Source organism: Rhinolophus hipposideros (assembly GCF_964194185.1).
Source record: "Rhinolophus hipposideros genome assembly, chromosome: 20".
Lineage (NCBI taxonomy): Eukaryota > Metazoa > Chordata > Mammalia > Chiroptera > Rhinolophidae > Rhinolophus > Rhinolophus hipposideros.
This window is the reverse complement of record NC_138066.1, coordinates 22,190,123-22,210,315: the sequence shown is the minus strand read 5'-3', so window position 1 is coordinate 22,210,315 and position 20,193 is coordinate 22,190,123. Positions and strand designations below refer to the sequence as shown.

The 20,193-nt window shown below is 45.9% G+C and overlaps 1 protein-coding gene across 7 annotated transcripts in view; it reads right to left on the bottom strand.

The window, feature by feature from the left end:
* The window catches only part of HNF1B (HNF1 homeobox B), a gene marked incomplete at its 3' end in the record, with an annotated part of 51,160 nt that overhangs the window by 9,724 nt on the left and 21,243 nt on the right, over positions 1-20,193 (bottom strand). For 3 of the 7 annotated variants that reach the window (XM_081029197.1, XM_081029199.1, XM_081029201.1), the window contains exons 5-7: positions 10,493-10,653; positions 5,580-5,715; positions 1,582-1,776 (exon numbers count right to left, since the gene is read on the bottom strand). In XM_081029197.1, the coding sequence (XP_080885323.1) occupies positions 1,582-1,776; positions 5,580-5,715; positions 10,493-10,653 (492 nt within the window). The remainder of the gene's footprint in view (positions 1-1,581; positions 1,777-5,579; positions 5,716-10,492; positions 10,654-20,193) is intronic. The other 4 variants (XM_081029200.1, XM_081029198.1, XM_081029202.1 and 1 more) reach the window with 2 other exon arrangements.

The following is a 20,193-nucleotide window of genomic DNA, read 5'->3' as shown; positions in this document are numbered from 1 at the left end:
GGGGGAGGCTGGTTATTTCCTGGTCTGGGGCCACTTGGGCTGTTTCTTCATAGCCAGCCAGGCCAGCTGGGCCTCAGCAGGTGGCTGGTGATGGCTCTCGGACTGTCCCACCCACCCAGGCCTGGCCACTGAGGAAGCCTGCCCAGGGGAGGGGGCGGGGGCAAGTGCAGAGCATAGTGTCAGGCCCTGAGAAGACGGAAAGGAGGGGCATGTGGTCCCAGGCTCAGCTACAGGCTGTGGCAGATTTTTTAAAAGCCACGAAAATGTGATTGGAATGTGAGATGGTGCTTAGGAACCAGCTCCACAGGCCTGAGGGGGACCAGAGCCCTGAGGATAGAAGGCTGAACTTGACTGTCTCCCTCAGATCGCAGCTCTGCCTGAGGCAGCCAGGGGAGAAACTAAAATCGTCTTCCCCATTCCTGCCTCCTCCTATTAAAAAGTCCCTTAATAAACAGTCACTTGGGTTTCTATCACTCCTGGTGCTTACCAAACACAGTTCATACCTAGTTTTATTTCATCTCCATAATCACGCTACATGCACATTATTTCCATTTTATGGATGAAGAAGTTGAGGCTCAGAGTGGCTAAGTAATGTACTAACGGCTGCAGAGCTGGTAGGTCTCAGAGCCAGGATTTAAATCTAGGTCTTTCTGACTCCAACACTGCTACTCTATTCCAGAGACTTCTCTGATGTTCTTGTGGGACATGCCTGAAGCAGGGAAGCCATCCTATTCACGATTTCTCCCCAAATTAGTAGGCTGGGGGCTACCCTAATCTGGCCAGAACATTGAGGGCCTGGGGCTCTGGATAGGGGTGCGGAGAGGTATAGGGGTAGGGAATGGGAGGGAAATAAATGGTTGAAAGGTAGACTTAGGATAGGGGTAGAAATTGGAGATGGGAAATAGCCTCTGTGTGTGGGGTGGAAACCCTAATATTCTTTGTCCAAGATGGCATATAGGTGGTATTTTCCATCTATATTCACGTTCATGATTAGAGATGTTTGGGAGTATATAAATTGGAGGCCATGGGGACTCTAGAAAATTCTTCAATTTCAGGGAAGGTCAACAAAATGCAAACTATTAGGTTGGTGCAAAAGTAATTGAGGCTTTTGCAAATTTTTTAACCTTGTAAACCGTAATTACTTTTGCACCAACCTACTAAATGCCAACTCTCATCATTCGGTAATGGCTACTTGGAATTTTGGACTGAAAAGGCTAAGTTGAGGCTCATTGGGAAAGGTGCTGTGGTTGACAGGTAATACCGTCCATGGGAGCCAGTGTGGGAAATTGTGGTACGTGTTCCACATACATGCCATCCCTGCTCTCTATCTCCAACTCTCTTTACAGGTAGGCCTCAATTATCCTCTTTAAACCTTCGCCCAGGGCGTCTTTGGGATAAAACAGAAGATTGAAAAAGGTACAGCACCACACAAGAGCTATGGATGAGAAACTGTCTTGGTTGATCATAGGTAGGGAAAAGTGACCCAACCGATACACTTTGGAGAAAGTTCAGACCCAGAGAGGGAAGAGATTGGCTGCGGAGGGCCCTGTGTGTCCCTCCCCAGCACGTCCATGTCCTTACTGTGTGAGTTCTGCAGCTGAGTCACGGCAGCCATGAAGGGCTGTTGGGCCATGTGGCTGCCTGGGCTCTGCTGCATGAGGGGTTGCTGGTGAGGGCTGTGCAGCTGCTGTGAGAACTGGACCGGCTGCAGGGCTGCCAGGCTGCCGGCCACACTGTTGATGACTGGGACGCTCTGGGCTTGGGAGGTGTTGAGGCCTGCGGGAGCAAGAGGGAAAGATCAGAGATGGCTTTGGGGAAGAGGAGAGGTGAATGGATGGCCATGGTCATCCACTGAGACCCTGATATGTGCCAGGCACAGGGCTGAGCCTGTTACGTACGAGACTGCATGGGAAGAGATTTTACAAAGAAACTGAGGCTTGAAGAGATAAAGGGACTTGCTCAAATTCCACAGTGAGTTGTAAATGGAAATGGGCTTTAAACAGATCTGACTGAGGCTGGAGAGTCTCCCAAAGTCATGTGACCTCCCTTGAGGTTTCCAGGGCCCTGGGAAAGCTGATTCTACTGGCCCACTCCATCTATGCCTGCCTCTGAGAGGCTTGCCCTGGTAATGCCCTGAGGGTAGAGGTGAAAGTGTCTGCTCTGAGGCGCAGATTATTGCCCAGACATGTCTGTCCAGCAGAGGGCAGCAGTGTGCAGGGACCCATATTTTGATTAAAACAAAACCCAAAAATAACAACAACAAACAAAACAACCTCTATCGTCTTGGGAGTATGAAGCCTGACAAACTCCTTTAATGGCTTCGTATAAAGACCCTGAGAGGGGCGAGGTGCTCATTCTCTTGACTATAGCAGAGAGAGGAAAAAAACCTGAAACTCAGCCAGTCTATGAAGTGGGCATATTTCATCTGGCAACACAGGGCTTGTGGCATCAAAAAGAACAGGTACTGGGGAGAGGAGGTTAAAGTTTGGCAATTATAGTGGGTCTTGCCACCCTTCTGTTCGGGGGGGGGGGTGTATGAAGACCTCTGTGGTCCTGAACTTGTTTACATCCTGAGGTCTGTTTAGAACCAGGGCCAGTACTGCCAAGATTGGGTCCCTGGTTACCCAGCTTCCATCTGCACCCTCGGTGGGACTCTGGGGAAGACAGCTGAGGCAAGTGGGAGTGGGGACAAGAGGACCAGGGGGAAGATACCCTAACTTCTTTCCTGGAGTCGCCAATATTCCTTTGACCCTGCTTTCTGGGGAAGTGGGGGGAAGAATGAAAGGAAGAAGAAAATCCAGAAAAAGGTCTCCTATAGGCAAATGCAGGAGGGACATGTAGAGAGCCTTTCCTGAAATGGAGAGGGTTTTATAAGCAGGTCTGTGGGAAGTCCTCCATGGAGATAGCATGAAAACCTCAACAATTGCCTACACAGAGCTTTAGCTGATACTGTTATCAGAAACCTAAAAGGAGAGTGAAGGGGGAATAAGCCCCCTCCCCTGGTTCTCCTGGGTGGGGCTGGGGGGTGGGGTCCTCAGATCACCCTCAGAATAGCACTATCTCCAGTTTCCCACAGGGGCTTAGCTTCTCCCCAAACCAGTGTCTCACCTGATACCCAGATATACTGTTTTTCTCTCCTACCTTCGACTTAAGATCTCTGTCTCGTAGGAGGCCCCATAGATTTGCTGTTTTCCCTGGAACCCATTGTCGTTGCCCTTGTTGGGAAATCTCTGCCCAGAAAAGCAAATTATCCTGTGTGGAGTGGATGACATTTGAGGGCATAGTTCGGAAACCTGCCTGTGCTTCAGAATCATCTGGGTGAGCCATTTAAGAAATACACATTCCTAGGCCCCACCCAAGACTTAATGAGTCAGAACCTTTAGAGGTGAGGCCCAGGAATCTTATTTTCAACACAGTCTGTGACCCTGATTTGCCTCAATTCCAGGACTGAGAGCCACTGATGTCATTCTCGCTCCCATGGAGTATGACTCTCAGCCTTTTCATTTGTTTTCTGGGCACTGCTTAAGAAGTATGTTGTCCAGGCCAGTAGATGAGTAGAGAATGAGGAATTGGCACTGCCAAGTAATTTGTTATTCCATTCTCCATGGCCTCTGAGGTCCTAAGGCAGGGCCTACACACTCAACAGGACATGAATTAGCGAAAAGAGGACGCCTGCAATCATTCTTCATCCTGATGTTCCATAGGTAGGACCATAATGTCTCAGGCAAGTTTTCTGGTGATCCTCACCATTCTTCATAACCCTTCCCCCAACTCCAAGTACACACATACACACACACAACACCCACAACACACATACACACACAACACACCCCCCTACACACATACACACACATGCACACACACAACACACAACACCCACACACACATACACACACAACACCCTCAACACACACACCCCCAACACATACACACACAACACATACACACAACACACACAACACACATACACACACAACACATATCCCACACACAACACACATACACACACACACACACACCCTCCCACACACACACATATATACCCATTTAAGGAGGAACTAAATTGAAAATATGGGAAAATTTTAGTTCCCATAGTACTTAAGAAAGTACACAACTGTGTGTCAGCCAAAGCTTGACATGGGAAGAAAGAAGGTAAATGGGATGGTTTGTGTATCATTTTGGTTGTAGAGATAAAGAGGTGGGATATCTTACCATGGGTCTTTTAATCAAATCTTCTAGAAGGCAAGCAAGCTGCTCTCAGGTAGCCTATCTCATTCTCAATGGTATTAGTATGGTTACCATATTCCTGGAGAGGGCCCAGTGAAAAGGCACTAAGTTTATAGTAATTTTTTATTTTGTAAGTCCTTTTAGGGCTTTTCCATTCCCTTTTCCCCCTGAAAAAATAAATGTGGAGTGTACCAATTTCTGAGGATTGAGTGAGAGCCACACATACTCATTCAGTAAATCTGTGTGTTCTTCCTATGAGCCTAGCCCTGTTTTGCCCATAAAGAGTGCATAAATCATTCTCTTCAGGAGTGACCCGAACTGCTACCCTGGCTATAGCTGGTTTAAGGAGAGAGGAGGTAAGGAGAGGAAAAGGCCGGAACAAAACTAAGAGGTGGTCAACATGGGCCCTCGACACAAGGGAGGCCACGAGGACAGTGGGGCAGTCCCAGATTGAAAGAAAGGCCACCCTTAGATCTCTCCCAAGACTTTTCAGGAATACTTCCTAGGGTCACAATGATGACATGGCCTGAGCTGTCGTGAAGCTGAAAATACACTGAGTACTCATTAACATTAAATCTCCAAGAGGCATCCACAAGTACAGTCCATGTCAGCCTTCCCATGCCCTGAAATGGCCCATCTGGGACAGGGTACAGGCTCTCTGTGGAATATGAGACTCCTGGAGCTGGAAGGACCTGACCCATCTCCCCGTCTTCAAGGCATGGGCTTAAACAACCTATTTCTCCTTAAAGCCCCAGAGATGCTATGACCATTTCCCTCAGAGTTTCCTCAGAGTAGTATTTTTACTACTGGCCAAAGAGGTCTCATAATTTTAACACATGAAATTCCCCATTTAGAAGAAAGCCCATCATGTGTTGCTCCATCCTCACCAACACAAAGAAACATCAGCACACCTTCCTGGAAAATCTACTACATATTAGGGATAGGAATAAACACTAGATAAAAGTATAAGCTACAATATTACACATATTCATACTTTAGAGACTTACAAGCATGTCTATACACACTGTCATTTGATCCCCTCAGCAACCCATTTTACAGATGAGGAAGTTGACCTCATAAAGTGTCAATGATTTGGACTTAGGATGCACAGCTGGTAAGCTGTGACCAAGATTCAGCTCCATTCCATAATTTTCTCTTGTTTTAGGCTAAACAATCCAAATATTTTTGAGGAGAAAGATAAGAAACTAAACAAGGTGAATCAAATCTATAAGTAGTGGATGAGTTGGAAGGGGGTTTTCTCTAGTCTTTTTTTTTTTTTTTTAATCAGGATGACTCACTTTTCATGCTGCTTCTCTCTGCCCCCAAGTTTTCTGACCAAGAACAGAACTTACTTTGTGCAATGGCCATGACTCCAGAGAGGGGTGTCATGATGAGGTTTTGAGATTGCTGGGAATTATGGTGGGACAGGCTGTGGATGTTTGTCAAGGTGCTGACGGGGGGCAAGCCACCTCCTGAGACTGAGATCTGCTGAAGAGAAAAAAACAAGAGCAGCATGAATGGAACTGGGACTGCAAAGAGTAGTGTCCAAAATGATATCACTTAACAATTCCTTGGCACAGCTAATGCATGGATAGATGAATGGATTCATTCCTTCATTCATTCATTCACTCAATAACAATCATTAAGCACCTACTGTGGGATAGGTATTGTCCTAGGTGCTGAAGATAGGGCAGTAAGTAAAAATAGACAATAATCCCTTCCCTCATGATGCTTCCATTTGTTGACTATCTTTGAGTTACTAGTCTGCCTTAGAGATTCTTCTGCCCATGAATATTACGTGATTGTCACTTGCTCACTTTGGAAGTATCCTCTGTTCTGCTCTATGCCTTATGTTTTATTGGTGCTAAAGACATGTGCTTGCTGAAAATAATAACTGAAGAAATGCCTTGGGATTCCTCAGTGAAAGCAGATTAGGGACCGGGAAGGAGCACAGGGTAGCTCTCACTGATTACAGACTCTACCATACACTGCTCATACATTAATTCACAAACCTTACCATAGTACCATGAGGTAGATACTTCTGCCTTTCCCATTTCACTGATGAAAAAAACTGAGGCTCTGAGGAGATATGTACATTGCCTAAGATCCAATGACTCTAAATGGTACACCTGGTATTCAAACCCAGGGCTCTCTAACTCTAGAACTCAAGTTCTTACCTTTTGTAGAGGGACTTTCCCCCACCCCTGCAATTATTTCTAAGAGTTGGGGGAGCTCAGCCATTATTGAGCTTCTCTACTTTTTCCAAATCTTCATTGTACGTTAATTTAATTATTATTATTATTTTTTTGTCAAGGAAGTGATATTGTAGTGATAAAGCTACTAAAAAAACCTTGGGCTCCAAGGTACCCCCATTCTGTTTCACCATTATATTTTAATGACAGATTAGCAAGAGAAAGCTACTGATTTTAATGTGTTCACTTTGTACGTGCCACTTTGAATCCTTTTACTGAGGATTGAATCCTTTTATTTATTCGTAATAGCATCTTTTCTGTTTTTATTGTCTTCATTTTTTCAAGTGTATAATGGCATCACAAACATATAATGCGAATAGGGTCTCTTCCACGCTAGTACTAATATGTGTACATGTCACATTACGTTGGTTGGAAGTTTCTGAATAGTATTAAATAATAACAGCTGTAATAGATGTTCTTGGTCTGATTCTGATGTTTTACACAAAACACACTTTTTCATGACAAAGTAGTTTACTATTTACAGTTCTAAATTAATGTTTTAAGTTATTATTAAGAAAGGACATCTCCCCTCATCCTGAACTAACACAGACATTCTCGATGGCACAGGAACCCTGAGAGGTGCTTTGGGGTTAGGATACATACATCAGATATCTGAGTAGCCCAGTTTCCTTTCTTCTGGCTCTCATCACCCAGAGCTCCTCAGATTATAGTTCTCACACCAGCACCCAGGTAAGACACTACCTCCTGCCCTGGCTTGCTGATCAACCCCCTAGCTTCCAAGGTTAATTTGAAAAAGAACGAAAGAAAAAAAACTAAACAGGTTTGTTTGTGTTTTTAAAATGAGCATCAAGAAATGAGTTAGGGGTCATGTGACAAAGAAGGAATTCAGCCACATCAAACAAGAGAGAACCAGCCAGTTTGCTGGACTTGTTTTTCAAAATGTCAGAGTCATAAAAAAAAAAAAAAAAAAAAAATCAGTAACCTTCCTTCCCTTGGGTAATGTAATCCTTTGGAAAAAGTCAACGATGTGACAAAGTGAGGACCGTAATCTCTGCCATTTCAATGTTTGATTTTAGCGGTGAAAGAAAAACGTAGATGTCAATGATAAAAACAACTTACACGTGTATGGCGTTGGAGTTTGTAATGTGCTTTCACTGATTGTCCTCCATAGATAATGACACAAATAGGGAAGGGATTATGATTACTGGCCCTATATTACAGATTAAGAAATCTGTAATATATGTCACTTGACATATATCTGTAACTATGCCACTTGACTAGTAACTGAGGAAGCCAGAATTCAAACCCATTTTTATTGGAGTTTAAATCCTATTCGTTTACCATGTTTAGGTAATCTTGGTCAAGTTCCTTCCCCTCTAAAATGCTACCATTATTTTCGATTTGCCTCCCAGGATTGATGGAAGCCACGGAGCTGCCAAGGAGCTCAGTCATGATCCTTACTTGATAACTCAGAGAACTTGAATTACATGAATGCTGCCCTTTGCAGTCTTTTCGCTATGCTAAGTGCTGTTTGTGCCTACAACGTATGAGGTTGGTATTATTCTCCCTACTTTGCAGACAAGGAAACTGAAGTTAGAGAAGGTAAGAAATGTGACCAAGTGGTAGAGGTGGCATTGAAAGCAGCTACCTGCCTCCAAGGCCTGAGCTTTTTCACCATTAGGTCACACTTTGATACTGTGAAAATATCCAGTACGTGCTTTTTAAAAAAACAAGGTTCAACATGCTCAGACTGCAACCCTAAACCTGGCCAGCTCTTTGTCAATGCATGACATTTGGGCATGGGGTAGTGGACGAATAGTGCAAAAGAAAGCTCAAATGGATCAGTATTGTTTCTAAAACCAGTATCTGGGGGAAGATTTCATATGTGTATGCTACTGAAAGTCAGCACACAGAGATTGTCATTCCCTGGTAGAGGGCTTACTTAGAGAACAGCAGAACTCCAAGCAACTCTCACATCTATTATCCCCCATCTTACAGATAAGGAAACTGAAGTTAAGCAACGTCCATCCTGTTGCTGACAAATAACGGAGCCCAAGACTTTCACACACTGGTTCTCTGGCCTGCACTAATTTTAACCACGTTCCCCTCTTGCCTTAGTGGACCAAGATCTGTGAGGGATTTGTTATATATTAACAGAAAACACACTCTTGAATGTGGGCTTCCAGCAATTGGGACGTAACATACGAGCCAGGGTGTCGGAGACTAGTAAAAAGCTGGTCCTTGCAAACAAGCTTCCAGGTGTTTGCTAACGTTGAGGTGTGCTGTCTCAGTCAATCATCAACCCAATAACATACTGCCCATTAGGGCACTGCCAAGCAGAGCAGGAAGGAAAAAGCGTGTCTGCAGGCTGCCTTTGGAGCAGCCCCAGCCTGGGTGCCGCAGCTTGCCTCTTAGGAGAACAGGTCGGAGGGCTCAAAGGGAAACCCTAAGGACCTGCAAGTGAGTGGTGACTTGGAAGGTTCCATCCACTGAGAAGTCAAGACCTCTTCCACATGGTCCCTTTTCCAAGGGAAGCCTGGGTAATTCTTACTCCTACTTGTTTCGGTCTCAAAGTGACTCTTGAGAACTCATAAAGATGTGTCTGTGCCTCTCACAAGGTAGCTGAGACACACCCTTCTTCACTAAGAAGCTTAAGGGATAAGGGGAGGGCAAGGAGGCTGTGAAATGCCTCCCACAGGAGCACCCCTTCATGTAGTTTGCAGAGACCACTACCGGAGTAATCAGCTCACGTTCCCTGATACTGGAATAGGCTGGGCCAACTCTCCCCTCAGCAACCACACTTTGTTTTTCCTCCAGGGATCTGGGGACTCAATCACCTGTGACTCACCGTTCCTGTGTTGCCTATACAGCACACACATCAAGGTCTAAAATGGCATCTGCTCCCTGTCCCTTTCCCCCACCTCGGCCCCCACCCACCTCTGGGTCAAACACCTTGAGGGAATGTGTGCAGCTCCACCTTGAACATAGAAGCCAGGAACCTGTTCCCATCTCCCCCCTTCTCCACACCCCCTCACCCGCCCTGAAACACAGAGCATGACCAAAGACTAAAGTTTTCCATTTCCTACCCTTACGAGTGTCGTAATACTTGTATACTCTCCTAAGCGGCTCTCCCCTGCACTTGTGTTGCTAGAGGATTAGAACCTTGAAAATTCAAATTCAAACAGTCTATTCCTCACCAAGTGTGCTAAATTTACATCTGGGCGTGACGGTGGGTATAGATGTAAAAAATTTTGTTTAAAGAAATATAACAACACTGTCATTTAGTAAATATTTACCTTACCAAAAACTGTGCTGACTATTTCCCTCATTATCACCTTTGTTCCCTCAACAACCCTAGTGTTATTACCCCCATTTTACAGATGAGAAAAAGAGACCTGGAGTAGCTCAGTAACCTGCCTACAGCTATTAAGTGCTGGAGCTGGGATTTGAACCTGGGTCACTGTAACTTCAAAGTCGGTGTTTCTCTCTCACCCTGTAAGCATGCCTCACCCTCCCTGCCATTTTGTGCTGTGACCTTCACTAGCATGCCATCCAATGTCCTTCAAAATCTCAGTTCAAGAAGCCTCTCCCCACCTCCTGCCATCCACTAATTACTCGCCTTGCCAGCACCAGGGGGTGGTGAAGAGAAAGCCGGGGCTTGTTTCAAAGTGAGGCTCTCTCTGGGTTAAAAAACTGGCTTTAGAGGCCTTGGTTGGGGGTAGTGGAGAATGAACATTTTATCAACACAAATGTCATTGGCAGCCCCAAAACAAACAGTGTCCCACCCGGCTTGCTCCTTTATGAGGCATTCAATCAATAAAATGAGAGCAGAGCTCTGTCAGATTTATTGGCTGGGTTCAAACCGAACACCTCTTCCACCCATCGAAGGCTGGGTCACCCGTTCTACCTTTCCGTTCCAACTCTGGATAGCCCCCATCTTCCCTGGTAGGGCTACAATGGTTCATTGTTTGAGGCAGGCCTTGTGAGAAGTTGTGTTTGTTTTGCCTCTTATCTTATCAGCTCCAGAGCTACAATGGCCCAGGTGTACTCACCATTTTACCATCAGGTGAGAGGAGATTGTGGCCTGGGTCCAGGCTGGCTGGAGAGACTTGCTGTAAAACAGACTGGCTGGTCACCATGGCGCTGTTGCCGTGGTGACTGATTGTTGAGGAGGAAGTGACCTCATTGTTTCCCTGCTGGCTGTAGCGCACCCCTGCAAAACAAGGCAGATCCAACAGTGAACATTAGCGCCACCAGGACCCTGGAACACTGACTCCACCCCTCCCCTTGTTTTCAAGGGTGGATGACAAGAAAACAAAGTTGACTTCTCCATCCCTATCTACCCACGGCTGTCTTCTACTAGGGGAAAGGTGGCATGGCCTCTATTTGAGTTCTGGAATGTAAGCTCCGTGAGGGCAGGGCATTTTTATCTGCTTTGTTTTGTTCGCTGCTATATCCCTAGTGCCTTTGCACTTGGTAGCCACTCAATAAACATGTGTCAAATCAGTGAAGAAATGAATGAATAAGCGAATGATTGGATTCTGCTTGTTGTTGCATCAGTATAGTTCTTTTAGGAGTTCCAGCCTTCTTTTCCTGGCTGGAGTATTCCATTCTTCAAAACGCCTTCTAGAAAGGTCTCCCTGGCATCTCTTGGCTGCATGGGGCTGCAAAGTATGAATTGACTCATTTTACAAAGAGGCACTTGCCCAGTGACCCTTGTAAGAGTCATAGAAAATGTATCAGTCTCTGAGCACCACTGTTTTCACTGAGCCCAGGAGGCCCAGGGCACATAGGCAGAGCAAAACAGGGATGGAGCTGCAGCCAGCAGGCTTTGGTTCCAGAACTCACATTCCCTGGGGTCCCCTTTGGCTGATTTCCAGGTCACAGGGGAAGGTGTATCTGCCAGGAGGTGGGACAGACAGGACACACAGGTGGGATGTGAATGCTTCGTACAGCACTATAGTTTGGTCTGCGGTGGGGGTGGTGGGGGTGGGGGGGAGAGGACCAAGCATGTTTGCAACCTCATTGCTCTGACGCGCCCTCTTGCTCAGGAACCAAAACGAAGGTCTGTGCTCAGGAAAAGGAGAGAGCTGGGCAGACACCAGGCAACTGAAGGAAGCAAAAGCAGGGCAAAGAATCCAGTTTGCAGAGACACAGCCAAAGGTAAAGCTGCATAGCTGGGTATCTCACCCTAAGCTCAAGTCTTAGAAAGAAAGTGGTTTTCTTTTTCACTTTGGATTCAACAAAAAGGATTGGGGGACCCTATTCCTACCTGCAAGGGAGGGAGACCAAATGCTAAAGCATGAAATTATTTGGAGAGGTGGACCAACTATTTGGCTGTACTGCTTTTGCCCAGTTTCCCAAGATGAAACATGACTGTATAAAGTATACTGATTCTGCTGGTCTGTTTCCCCCGCTGCCCTGCCTCCTTCTTGAGGAGACTACAAAGTCCCCCGAGGGGCCAGGCAAGCTGCCTCCAATTCCCTAAGATGAAGATTGCCAAGAGGAGACCCAAGCCAGTTTTCCTTGGATTCTTTAAAAGACATTATCCAAGGCTGACATGGCCCAGAGCTACAGAAGGCTGAGGAGAAGACAAGTGCTAAGGCAGGGCTCCAATCTTCAAGAGCAACGTGTTTGACTGCGAAGTGGCTTAATGCACGCTCTATGGTCTTCTTCTATTGTTTGTTTTCCCCATCCTTTGAGTCACAGAGCTGTTAGTGCATGTGGTGTTGCTAGTAGGGCAGCACTGGAATTTGGTGGCTATTGGTCTGGGGCACTACATTTTTGGGGAAACAGGAGCCATGAAGTTAAAAGACAGAAAGGCTTCCATATCTCCAAGCCAACACGCCCTACCCAGTCCTGTCTTTCTTCCTTTGCATGTATCTGTAGCCATCCTGCTTTCCTATTGATCGCCCTCTGCTCCATCCCACTGGATTAAATTTGGTCCCTTTTCTCCACTCACATTAGCTCCCGATGTTGTTATATGGAAGAAGAAAGATCTGAAACTTGTGAGCGCAGAAGGCAGAGCTAGAGCCAAAGGAAAAGAGGCAGAGGTCAAATTGATAAAAGGATGAATTCCCCAACAAGGAGAGACAATGGGAAGACTGTGAGCTCTGAAGCTAGACAAACTCAGGTTCAAACCTTGACTTTGCTCTTAACAGATGTGTGATCTTGGGAAAATTCTCTCCCTGGGCCTTAGTTTCCTCTCATCAAATGGAGAGAACGTTTCCTTATTTTTAGATGAGAGATAATATCTATAAATACCTCCTAGCACAATGCTAAATAAGTGGCAACTAGGGGTGGGGATGCTGAGGGAGGGAGCTGATGTAGGGATAGGCACCAAGATATATGCCCTAAGATCCCAGAGTTCTAGACCACGTAGGGCAGATTCTAAGTACTGAATGGAATTATCTTTCCACGGAGAATAATTTCCAAAGCATCTTAACCCGGTGGACCACTGATGCTTTGCCCTGGAAGCAGTTTAGGAGGGAGGTCTGGCTCCTGCCCCCTTCTTTCCTTTTGAGGAACTGGACTTCACCCTGCTTTTCTCCTGCTTTTTTCTGACTCTCTCACCAGCTATTTACCTCCCCAAGATGCTCTGCTCCTGAGAGAGTGGTGATAACACTGGGAGTCAGGTGTGTTTTCACCCCCTAGCCTGTCCCCATCATCGATTCAGTCTCAAGTCAAACACACTCTGGTTTTAGCCTATTTAATTTGGCTGAAGGAAGAGGGCCAGCTCCCTGATGATCAAATATGGGTCACGGGGAGGCTTCTCCCTTACCACAGGCTACCTAATTATTTATTTAAAAATAATTAACCAAAGACATCCACAGGAAACAAAAGCCTTCTTTACATGGGAGTATGGCAAGAGAAAGTCAAGAGACATTTGTTAGAATCCAGGCAGCATAGCCCAAGGCTGCTTTGGTTTTCAGACTTGCTTTTCTTCTCTTATATGAGAAATGTAATGGTGGAGCTACTCTTTTTAAAAACACCTGGGCCTAGACCTCTGCACATTCCTTTAAAGACCTCTGGCTAAGGGATAGCATCTGGCTGGGAATTAGGGATCCCTGTTTTGATCTCAGCTCTGCCATCAACATATTAGGTGAACTCCAGCTTATTCATCTCTAAGCCAGAGGGTCTGCCCACTGAGGGGAAGAGACTATTATTTCCACAGAGTGCGGCGGGAGCTAGGCATGAGGCCACTTATCAGCTCCAGATTCACCTGCAAACTTTCCCACTGATGCCCCTCTCACCGGGAATTGGGCAATCACGCTGGCCCCCGAGAGGGTGGTTGTAATCAGCCAGCCACCTAAAAGGGGGTGTGGAGGTGGAGGGTATATCACAAGGTATCTGCTGATGCTCTTGTTAGAGGAAGGAGAGGCCAGGTCCTTGTGTCTTTCAATAAACTCAGAAGAGTGCTTGAAATGAGGACAAAAGTAGAGTAGGCTCTGGAGTGAGGCGACCTGGGTTTAAATCCTGGCTCTACCACATAATAGCTGTGTGACATTGGGGAAGCTACTTAACCTCCCTGAACTTCAGTTTCTTTATCGTTAACGATATCCACCCCTTAGGTTATTGGGAAGAAGACTGATGAGTTAATGGGTGTGAAAGTACCCAGACCATGCTTGGCATATAACAGTTGCTGAAAACAGTTTCCTCCTATTTTGGGACTCTTTGTCTAAAAGGCATTTTTCAGAAGACAAAGTTCACAAAACCTTATTGAGCAATTATCATGTGCCAGGCAGGAGTCTATGTTAAGAAGCGGAATGGCATCTTTACTTCTTCCTTCACCATTGCAAGCTCTGAAAATGAATAGACAACGAGAGGTCTGTTTTAATACTGACCGGCCAAAGATGCCAGGTTAATAGACACAGAGGTCCCATGAGAGAAATGGCTATGTGAGAAGGTGGCCATGTACCTTCCACTCACTTCCTGGCCCAAGTCACTAACTGGCCATGTCCCCATCACTGGCCCGATGAACCACACACAGCAAGTGTATCGAACGGCAAAAAGCATCTCGGCTGGAATCTAGAGACATTCCTGAGGCCCTAGTAAGGTTACCTACTTTCATCTGTTCCTAGTCCTCAGCATAATGGGTGATGATGCTATTCCTGAATTTCTGATGGTATGGGGGACAGAAACAAATCATTTGGTTTCTATCCAATGCGACTGGTCAGAAGTGTCAAAATATGAAAGAAGCTTATGGTTCCAAGAAGCTAGCATCTCCATGCCTTGCCTTCCTGCACCAGTACCCATCTCCAGGGTTTGGGATTTCTTTCTAAAACAAAATCGCACCATGTCACTGCCCTGTTTGGAAACCTATGATGGCCCCTCACTGCCTTCTGGAAAAGCCCAAACACCTAAGACTGGCAGAATTGGACCTTTGGGATTCTGGCCTGTCTTCTCTGCATCATCTCTCACCTCATCCCCTACAGTCAGGTCAGAGAACCTGCCACTCCTCACACAAGCCCACCCATCTCCTGCCTCTGTGCCTTTGCCTATGCTGTTCTCTCTGCCTGGAAAGCTCTTCCCTTCTTCTCCATGTCACATCCTTTAAGAGGGCTAAATGTCACCTCCTCTGTAAAGCTCTCCTTGATTCATCCTGGTAGTTATAGGCTCCGCCCTTTGTATTTCACATGCGGTAGAGACGCTCATAGCAGGAGTCAGTCACCCTGCTCTATAATGCTCTGATGATATCTTTACTTCTCTCTCCTTCTTAGGGAAAGAGACAGCTTGTTTTACTCATTGTTGCACCCTCAGACCCTAGCAGAGGGCTTGAATTTGTGAACATTTATTGAATGAGGAAACGAGCCCTCAGCTGCTTTCAGTATCCATGCCCCACAACAAGGGAGCATCCTCCTGGCAGAAGGAGAAAATGCAGTCAATCCTATGGTAATGTCTGTACTGAAAGTGCGGATCTCTTCCAATTCTACTGACATATTAGGGAATAATTTGAATGCAACATGAATTTCACATGTTGCATTTGGAATTCCCAAATCTCCACCCAGCTGAATGGAACTACACAGAAATACCCTAAATGCACTTCCGTTTACACGTGTGCATACACACATACACATACACACACATACACACACATACACACACAACTGTCAAACATCAACCATCTACCATCTACCATCAGCTCACTGCATGTGCTATAAGCCACATCTATCCACATCTGGAATTACAACTTTCCTTCTGATTTCAGATAATCCTGCGTCCCCTTGACCATAACTCACAAGCTTCAACCTTTCCAACACCCACCTCCACAGGCAAACTTCATGTTCAAGACCAAGTGCCCTATTTATTGTTGTACAGCATTGATGGATGTCTAACCATGCAACAGATCTAAAACTCTGCTAATGTTTTTATTAGATTCTTATCTTTTTAAAAGGTGTCCCTAAGGACGTTTTTGAGTACTGTACCCTTAAGCCTATTTTTTCCCCATCAGCCCCGTGGTTTTTATCGCATGACTTTGCAAAGCATGGTGGATTTTATGATGCATGTGTTGGGTTCTATAGACCTGGCTGTGCACCTGACTGTATTCAAACACAGATAGCAACTGCCTCACAGGAGGACACCAGAGGGGAGCTGCTCAGCGTGTAATTAACCACAGAGACCTCGCAGAAACCTGTGTTTCAGGGGCTAGGTCCACAGAGAGCCCTGGGCATCTAATCCAGCTCTCTAAGAACTTCAAAAGGCAGCTGAGACCCCAAATGCCACAATTCCAGAAATCAACAAGGTACCTGCATCTAGACACTGTCAGCTACTATTCGTTATCTCTCTGCCTTGACTCTGATGATTCTGGGCCCATCAACTTTTGGGCATTGGCATTTTTGTCTATAAAATGGGCATCCAGACCTCCCTTCCTCAGAAGCCAGAATTATGAATGAATAAAATAAGGTTAGAGAAGCACTGGGTACTCCTGGGAGAGAAAATGCTGGGCAAACAGAAGAGTCATGTCAGCCCAGAAAGCATGACCAGAATTGCTCTTTTACTAAGAAGAGAAGAGGGAGGTAGGGCCCCCTGGGCAATGAGAGGCTCAGCTTGCTGCACGTGGCCTTCGGCACTGAAGCCTGGGGGTCCCTTTCCCTGGGGTCTGTGAGTTGTACCCGGAATCTGGTGGGATGCCTTTCACCCTTGACATTTAAAAGCCCATCTCCCATCCCTGATAATGCAGGAATGTTCCTCTGGCTGGTGGAGCTCTGCCAACGTGAGTGAGTGAGCGAACCAGCCACCAACAGAGTAAACATTACTCAACTGGCCAGGGCTCTGTCACACACATTCTTCCCCTGTGTTCCTAACCTCATGCAGAGCTCAGCCCAACCCTGTTCGGTCTGGAAACTGGGAATTTAAACTCAAGTATGAGGGATTGTGCGAAGGAGAAAGCTCTTCCAAAAGGAAACAACCATGCCCATCAATCACAGGGTAGGCAGAGCTGTCTTTCCTATGAAGCCAAAACATAAGGTTGGGAGGGGACCAGGGGGGAACAGGCCAGTCTTACATCCTTAGAAATCCGCTCCCTCTTTTTCCAAACAGGAGTCACTTTCTTGAGGCGAGAAGCAGAGACACAAATGATTCAGTCTGGTGAACTTCAGAGACACTCATTTGGGATAAAAGAATGTGGACCATTCCTTGGCTTGAAACTGGAAACTCCAGAAATGAAGGCTTTCAAATGAGTTAGCATTGCTGCCTCAATTTCCTCATTGGTAACACAAGACTACTGCCAGTTCTTATTGATACTACCTCCTCTGTGGGGATGAAGATGAATGTTTGCAAAGAATTTAGGTGATTAAAAATCTGAAAGCTTGGGAGGAAAATGCTGATGTAAGATGAAAGCAATTTAAACACTGGGCTGGCTTCAATTCCAGATCCCTTTCTACCCGAGGTGGCCTAGTTAGGAGCCCAATTCATAAGAGGAGAAACACAGACAGGCCCGTGGGGACGGTAAACATTCTTGAACTCAAGGAGTAAAAGTTGAGTGATACTTAAGGGAAGCCCACAAACTGGTTTTCTTATAAAAATCAAAGCAAATGTAACCAAGAAAAGAAAAAAAAAGTCTTCCATCAAAAGCATCTTGGCTGAGAACAGAAGCTAATGTACACGGTGCACCTGAGAAAATTGCACACGTGAGGAGGTAGAAGGGACACAAACTCCGCTTGTCCTCCCCACAAGTTCCACCAGCCACCAGCCTGGGCTTTACCAGAGAGCTGGTTTCTGCAGGCAAACAGCAGATGGTTTGCAATGAACACTTCAGCCTAGAGACCGCAGCTGCAGGGGAAAGAAACCAGGCCGGCACTCAAGAATTTGAGAAGTCCTCTCCTATGTGAGTGTTTTACACAGTCTGCTTCTCAGTGTGTCACAGATGCCCATGTGACAGAGTGGAAAGCTGAGGTTTGAAGAAGAGAAGGTCATTTTCACTCCCTCTTGCTACATACAGGTCTCCCAGCAAGTCAGTGGTATTTTGAAGCTGACCCTTCTCCCTCTTCCTCATAAGTCCCAAATATAGTGACTTCAGATACACTGAGCCTTCCATCATGACCCAAAATCGAAATGATTTTCTTTGTTTGCTTGTTTCTTGGCTGTATCTCTCATTGGAATACAAGCCCAAGGAGGGCAGTGCCTTTTCTGTCTTCTGTGTTGTCTCCTCTGCATCTTACACAGAGCTTAGCCTGCGCTAAGCTCTCATAAGTATTTGTTGAATGAATAACTGATGGATAAATGACCTACACTTCACCTCTGACGAAGGACTCCATACCCCCTTCACCTTCAGTCTGCTGAGCAGGGGAGAATGATAGTGGTATACATTTGTCTTCTAAAGCTCCTGGTTTTTCTGAGGTTAGGGAGAGGCATACACTTTTAAGGAGGAATGGGGGTAATAAGAGAGGAGAGAGATTAAAATATAACCACAATGATGAACTAGTACTGGCACATTTGGGCAATTTTGTGTTTGAAGATATGAGGTAGGTGCGTTGAGGAATAAATATTCCTTTTCACACCTAAGATTTTGGACAGCGCTTTACTTAGTATAAAGAGGGGTCATGGAATACCTGTGAGGAAACCACACATTCTCTACTTCTTGAGGCCTAAGCATAGTACCCATTACCTAGGATGCCGTAAGGGGGATGGGAATGGGTACTTCCATTAGCACAGGCTTACCTTTTCAAAAGATTTTGAACTGTAGGTGGGAACCCAGAATGTCGACTCACCATGTTAGAACCCAGTTTTAGGCCCATTGGGTTGATTTGGGGGTAAGGAGGATCAATTAATGAGGATTTACTGCGGCAACGTGAGTAACTTCAATGCCTTTTTCTCCAGAGGAATCCAGAGTAAAACTAAGAAGGGTTAATGGTGGACATCATTAGACCTAAAAGCTGTGGGGACAGACAGAGCCCTGCTGCAGTCTGGCTCCTGGGGTCTCTTTTCTGAGAGGCTGCCTTTGCGGGCAGGGCTCATGTGGCTGAAACAAAGGCCCCGAGGCTTGGCTGACCAGGAGAGTGATGATGCTTCTTGTGGGTCTGGGCAATGGGGGAAGGCTATAAAGCCATCAGCAGACTGAGCCACTGGGTGTCCACATAAAAGTTAGGTCCTATAAACAGACATCTGTATTGTGACTAAAGGGCTAATAAAATTGCCTTAGAAAAGAGAGGTTTTCCACTGCGACCTATTCATGAGCAGGAGCCCACTAGGAGGTGACACTAAGGGAGGAGATCCCTTGAGGCCTGGCAAGTGTCAGAGCTGCCTTGTTACGGAGGTTTGCCTGGCCAGACCCCAGCCTCTTCATCACCGTCACGGAGGGCCGCGCCGTCAACATCATTATCGCCATCATCATCACCATCATCAGGACAGACAGCCACTGATCACCCGCTTATGGTTGCTGGTCCCAGCGAGCACCAGGTGTTGGGCAAAAAGACAGGGGAAGCTGCATGATTACTGGCTTCCATTGAACGGGAATGCAAGTTAAGCGCTCAGGGAGCCCCTCGGCACTCCCTGCCCCCCGAACTGGTGCTTTTCTGTCTCTCCAAATGACTGATTTGCAAAAAGTCCCGTCCGTTTTCTAGACCCCGAGGTCACTCAGTAGAAACTCATGGAAAGTTGTTCTAGCTAGCTGCTTTCCTGCCCAAGAGATGATAAAAGGAACTAATCTAGTAGAACATAACACAAGCTAGTAGAACTGAACTAGTCAACGAAATTATTAGACCATTCGGGAGAAATAATAATAATATGTTCTTCAGAAACTTCCCGGTAGCATTGAAGGGTGAGGGTTTTTTGTTTTCTAGTGTTTTTTTTTTGAGAATTGTATACTTTGGTTAAGCAGTATTAATGGAGGTAGAGCTGATAACATTGTTTCTAGAAAAGGGGGGGGGGAGAAAAAGGGAAAACTATGCTTTAAATAATAATATATACACACATTATGTAAAATGAAACTAATTCCATGCTCAGTTTAACTCTACAGCTGAATAACAAACAGATTATAAAATAGGGGATTTATGCACCAAGCTTCTGGACAGGGAGCCCTCCACAACAGATATCTCCATTCCACAAATACATGGAATGTCTGCCATGTGCCACGCACAGGGTTGTGGGCTGGAGACACAGTGGTGACGAAAGCCAGTTGGGGCTTAGATGTCGCTACAGCCCATAATACTACCATTTGGAACACATGCACAGGGAGCTCGATTTTGAGAAACTTCAGAGACTACTTTCTTCACGGTGAGGATAAAATGTACTGGGCTTGTTTCTCTTCCTTTGA